Source organism: Limulus polyphemus, unplaced genomic scaffold (assembly GCF_000517525.1).
Source record: "Limulus polyphemus unplaced genomic scaffold, Limulus_polyphemus-2.1.2 Scaffold2677, whole genome shotgun sequence".
NCBI lineage: Eukaryota > Metazoa > Arthropoda > Merostomata > Xiphosura > Limulidae > Limulus > Limulus polyphemus.
The window spans coordinates 77,347-83,674 of NW_013668287.1; the positions used below are offsets into that span (position 1 = coordinate 77,347).

The 6,328-nt window shown below is 31.4% G+C and overlaps 1 protein-coding gene across 1 annotated transcript in view; it reads left to right on the top strand.

Annotated features, from left to right (window-relative positions):
- The window catches only part of LOC106467608 (collagen alpha-1(I) chain-like), a 72,287-nt gene that overhangs the window by 65,122 nt on the left and 837 nt on the right, over positions 1 to 6,328 (top strand). The window contains 1 exon segment of the mRNA XM_022395813.1: positions 2,653 to 2,874. Coding sequence (XP_022251521.1) covers positions 2,653 to 2,874 — 222 coding nt within the window.

Below are 6,328 nucleotides of genomic sequence, written 5' to 3' on the forward strand. Positions count from 1 at the left end.
GCTAGATTAATAAAAATAGTTTATGCCTGAGTTTAATTTTTAATGAAGGCTTATTTCATCTTGTTTTGAACCTTCTTTTTGTTATTTTTTTGTTGTTTCTTCAATATTCTGATGTATTTTAAATGTTGCTGATGTTATAAAACATTATTTACTATTGTATCACAAAGGAGTACATTTATGATGTGTAAATGTTTTTAATGTTCAGTTGTTTTGGAAACTTATAATAAATCAGGTGTGTTATTCCAAAGCACTTTGAACCTCTAAAGCTTGAATATTGATCAAGTGTTAGTGAAATCCATAAAGTGAAGTTGCATGTTTAGCCTACAATGAAAATGAGCTTGGATGTGTATTTTTGGGTAGATTACTGTAAATTATACAAAGGAAGGTCATATGTATGCATATATTCAATGTGAATTGGAAATTATGTAAAGTGAGACTGTGTTTGGTTATTTAACAATAAGAATGATTCAGGTATGTGTGTTTATTTAAAAAATGTTTGTAAACTGGAGTCAAGTAAACATGGGCTTGTCTGTCTGTTTTAAAAATGTTTACAAAGTAGAGTCAAAATGTAGATTATGGGTAAACATGTGTTTGTGTATTTATGTCAAAATATGTTTGTAAACTGGAGTTAGGATCTAGTTACATGTAAACACATGGGTTTGTGTGGTGTCTGTATGAAAAATGTATATAAATTGAAGGCAAAATGTAGGTTACAGGCATTATCAGTGAGGCTTGATGTAATGGTATTATAATATTGTAAGAATTATTAAGTCCTTTTGAACAGAATACATTAACATAATTAATTAATTATCAATATAATGAAAAGAAAGAAGTCTGGCTTTCCTTTTCTACTTAACACATTTAAAGATTTAATCTTTCACCTCATTCGTTTCTGCATTCATGATCTTGAGCCAAATAATAAAGGTATAATTGTACATTTGTTTCATAAGTTTATAAATTCTAAAGTATTCTGAATACCTAAAAATATTTCTATTAGGATTTTAATATGCTATAATTAAGAATTTAACTTCTACTAGTAGATGACAAAGCTTCCATTTAAAACTTTACTGTAATAGTGAGAATGGCTGTAAAATGTAAAATGAATTACACATTTACCTCAATACAATGTGATTGTCAGGAACCATGGCTTAATATGGTGATAAAAAATTAGAGAGCATTATAGATGATTTGACCATGAAAAGATTACCCCACCCACATGGTCAGTATCCATAATATTTTTGAGTAGTTGTGTAGTATGTAGTTTTCAACTGATGTGAGTTTTGTTAAATTACTGTAACGTAATTTATTGTATGTTGTTAAACTATCAATTCAAAGCTACTTATGAATTTTACTCATGCTTTTTGATCACCGTTACGTGGTAGTTACATGAAATTCATGCATCATGATAATTGCTCTTATAATTTAATGAATGTAAATGTTTTAGATTTATATGTTAGATATTTTCATGATTTTATTGAGAATAGTATTAATAACTTTTAATAAATGTTAATAGTGTAAATATTAGAAACTTCGTGCATTTGATGAAAATGTGAATCAAGCATTAATAAAATACATCCTCTGTGATGATGTGAACTTTCCTCTTTCTAGTTGGTGTAGACATGATGAAGATAAAACTAGAAACTAAGACTAAAGAAATTGTAAAATTAAATCCAGAAGAGTTTATAAGCACCAACAAATACAAGGAAACCAGTGTTGTTGTTTTGGAATGTTCATAAGAACTCAAAGTTTTCAGAGATATTATGCCCCCAAAGTGTGAAAAACTGTTCCCTTCCAAAATTACATGCAGTATGCAAGTTTTCAGTCATGAAACACATCATCATGTGAAAATTACTAGGCAGTTACTTTCATGGGAACTAATATGATTGGAACCATGACCTTATTGTGTTACAATGAAGACCATGCTCAAATGAGTTAGTTGTATTGAGTCAGTGGTGTAGTTCCTACTATTCATTAAAAAAAAGTATAGTATATAATAATGGCTATGAAATCTTGGATTTTAAGAAACTGTTATCCTTTTATTCCTTTTAGTTGACTTCTAGAATCTTCTTTTATTGCAGCATTAGATGCACTTTCCACAGATCTCTTTATGTATTTGTTGTTATTAATATTCAGTTTATACTTTATGTTCAACTTAATGTCTTTCACAAATTGATGTGTTTGTGGAAGTCACAAAGTTTCCCTCTCACGTGTGTTATGTAGTATTTCCTTTGTGTTTTTCTTTTTTTGCAAGTAGTTCATTTTTTGGTGAATCTTACCTTACATTTTTCTGTTTTGCAAAGAGAAATAAGTAATTGTAACAGTTAAATTATTAAAATACTCAAAAATAAATTTAGATATTAAGCTTTATAAGCAGTACAGTATTTGATGTTTTGAGCTGGGTAATTTTATGTTCAGAACCGTAATGTTTGAACATTACAATCTTTTTCAGGTGCACATTTAGTAAATATTTTTACATTACTTGTGAAACTGGTTATATAAACTTGTTCTGTTGATTCACTTCCTTTTAATTTTTTCTTAGCTCTTTTACAATGATAACTTTTGTGGGATCAATGATTTCATTGTTTTTATTTCCTATTGAAATGTTATTATGTAAAGCTCATAATTACTGTTACCATATTTGTATTTCATTAGTTTACCTACAAAATTGACCGGAGACAGCTTGGATTTCTACAACTGTACAGTGAGGGAGCTGTGCAAAATATTACCTACCACTGTCAAAAATCTGTTGCCTACAAATATGCTAAGCTAAACAGCTTGAAATTAGCTGTAAAGTTAATGTCCTACAATGACCTGGAACTCACTGCCACTGGTAACCCTATGTTTACATACAAGGCTCTGAAAGATGGCTGCCAGGTAGGAGTTTTCATTCTCCTTTATTTTTGTGGTTACTACCGAGAAAAAAAATACTCACTAAAAATAACTTTTTTTTTCAGACACCTCCTTTAAGAAGTCATTTGTTAGTTTGATGCCTATCCATTTAGACACCTCCTTTAGAAGGTCATTTGTTAGTTTGATGCCTATCCATTCAGACACCTCCTTTAAAAAGTCATTTGTTAGTTTGATGCCTATCCATTCAGACATCTCCTTTAAGAAGTCATTTGTTAGTTTGATGCCTATCCATTCGCTCTTGAATTAAACAATTTGTAGCACAAAATAAATTCTCAAGAGGAAGTTTCCTTCTGTTGAATATGGAAATGAGCCATAATAATGCCAAAGTGTATTAGCAGCCAGTGACTTTATTCACATTAACCAAACTTTGGGTTTCCTAATGCAGTGTAATCTTTTTGAAATTATACATGTATGTATGTATATACAATGTTGGAAACGATTATTGAAAACACACATTTATGATACACAAACAATGGGTAATTGCAACTAAATGGCTATTTATCATTCTTATATTATACATTGTACAGATTATACAAAAGAAAAACAAGTATGTTGCACAATGCACTGAGATTTTTCATTTGCTTTAAATAGAGTTGTCACCTAGTTTTAATACCACCATATGCTTATCAATGTATGATTGTAAAATATTACTCCCCCACGATCCAGCCATGTTGTTTTGTTGCCATTTGACTTTCTCAGTTTCCATATATGCCCTTATGGTTTTAATAATGTTTACCATATTTTCCCATAAGTAATCTACCCCCTGGTATACCCCGCACCTGAGGGAAAAAAAGTGCTCTAAAAATTTTTAGCCATGTATTACCTGCACTCATGTATACCCCGCAAGCCAGCAACACAGACGAATTTTGGAAGACAAGAAGAATTAAAGAATTATTTTACATTAACACAATAAAAACCTTCACTAAACTGAGATTTTGAATTAAAGGTGAGTAACCAATGGGTAGCATTGGTTGAATCTGCGGGAAATCTTTCCACCAATCAGAAACATGGATAAACTATCCATTCAGAACATGTCCTCCACATTCCACCAGAATACTATAAACACTGACAACACTATACACACGTTGACCTGAAGACAAAAGGCGGAATACTTTTGAAACATTGTCCTCTATACTTGTGTTTCTACAACAGGCAGTTTCCGTCCATTCAACTAAGTTTGGCCGTTGAATTTTATATCATTTTACAAATTCGTCCAAATTATTATAAATCATTATAAAAATTATTGCCATATGATGTCTGTTGTCGGTACTAGGAAGAGAAAAAGTAAAAGTCGTAATTGTAATTTATTCAAATACTGATAAGTACAATCAAAAATATTCATATTTATACTTTGTCTTTGGACCAGAGAATAACTGGGATTACTAACAGACGTACTTATCATCTGGTTGAAGAATCAGTCCACATGTTGAACAAGAACAACGTAATCAAATACTCAGAATAGAAAATTGGTGATTCCAGTCTTTAAAGAAATGTATTACCCACATATGAGTATACCCCACAGTTGGAATTTTTTAAACTAATTTAACATATAGCCCACGGGTTATTTGCATTAAAATATGGTATATCAGGACTGTGCACACCAAGAGATGCTTGAGTGTTCCATTGGCCTCTTTTTCCTTCCACCTTTTATTTCACCACATTTGCTGCATGCTTAGAATCACTGTCTTGCTGGAAGAGAATGGTATAATGGCTAAGAATCTGATTGTACCTGTCAATAGTCAAGGTGCCACAAATTTTGTATAGATCTCCAATCTCATTGACCAAGATAAAGCTCACACTTGTATTGGTTCCAACAATACTTCACCATAGATGTTGTACATTGACCGTGGTTCCATTCTATTCTCTGCTATTGGACATACTGTTGTTTATTATTGCTAAACAATTTAAATTCATCTATAAAGAATACCCTCTTCCAGCTTTGCTAATCCCATTGTTTGAAGCCTAATGCCCTTTTCAGTCGTTTGGTTTTGTTATCTACCCCAAGTAGTGGATTTTGAGCAGTTACACATCTATTGAAGCCACTCCATGCTAATGTGTATCATCCTGTTATGGAGGTAACATTTATGCCTGTACTTACAGCTAGATCATTTACAAGTTTCTACTAGATTATTGTGTGTTACTTAATGAGCAAACCCTGATTTACTTTATACCATTTTGGAGAGTTGTGTTTTTTTAACTCTGGTACTTATATTATCAATGTACTAGTTTCATGTAACCTCCATACAGCTCCTTCTGAAACATGAAGTTTCCTGTAATCTATTACAAGGATTAGCCTTCACCAGTCTTTTTTCATGTGAAATTTCTGTTCTAGGAGCCATGAGTATGTTCACCACACTACTGCTGGGAATAGTATGACTGACTATTCTTTTATAAGTATTATACTGGTTTAGCTCTGTCTGACTGGTTCAATGACAGCCAGCCACAGTTCAAACTATCAACACATGACTGTACTCTGGTGGCAGTTCATTTTTATACAGTAGAGGAGAAACAGTTCTATAATATCTGAATTTTATAACCAGTTTATTCACTGTTTCCATAATTACATAATGGATATGAGTTACAAGTTCTTTACATCATCAGTAAGATAGACATTTGCATTGGGGAATTACTATAGAAATATAGAACATTTTTGATAGAATACTGTTATTCAGTGTATTTTAATATGGGAATGAATGCATTTAAAGTGGTAAACATTGCAAAAGAAAAACTTAATTTTGTTATAAAAAATGTACATATGTTTATAAATAACAGCCAATTTCATACTAATTTCAGTACTTAATGACATTAATGTTGCATTAAAATTTATAAAAATGCTTTAATATTAGTGTTTAATTGAACCTATAAAATTCCAATTACCAATTAATCTATAATATTTTGTAAGGTATGGTCTTACATCAATAGTTGGTCTTTGTTGATTAATCAACATGCTTTCTCCTGTCCAATAATTCTAAAGCCATTGACATACAAATGGTTGATTACAATCTTTTAAAGGTGTTTGTCAGTACTCAATATGGAGTTAAGTTGTTTTTTTTTTTATTAGTGTTTTTTATTACTAGTGATTATATTCGTGAGACATGTATAGCTTTGGCTTGTGTCCTTGCTGACAAACATTGCAAGTGTATTATTATCCTAAAATGTTAAAGATTTGGAATAAGATACTGTTGCGTCAGCGAGGTCACGTGACTAGTGTCACATCCCCTGCTTTCTGGAAACATCTTGTACCTTCGTGAATTGTCGGGAGATTACTAGATATAGGGTAGTCTGGTATATATATATATATAAGAGGGTGACAACGTGACGAAACAATAATGTGTGTAGGTAGTGAGTAATTGATCTGCAGTGAGAAAGTATTGTTGAAGTTAACGTTCGTTATAGCGTTTGTTTTAGCACGAATGTT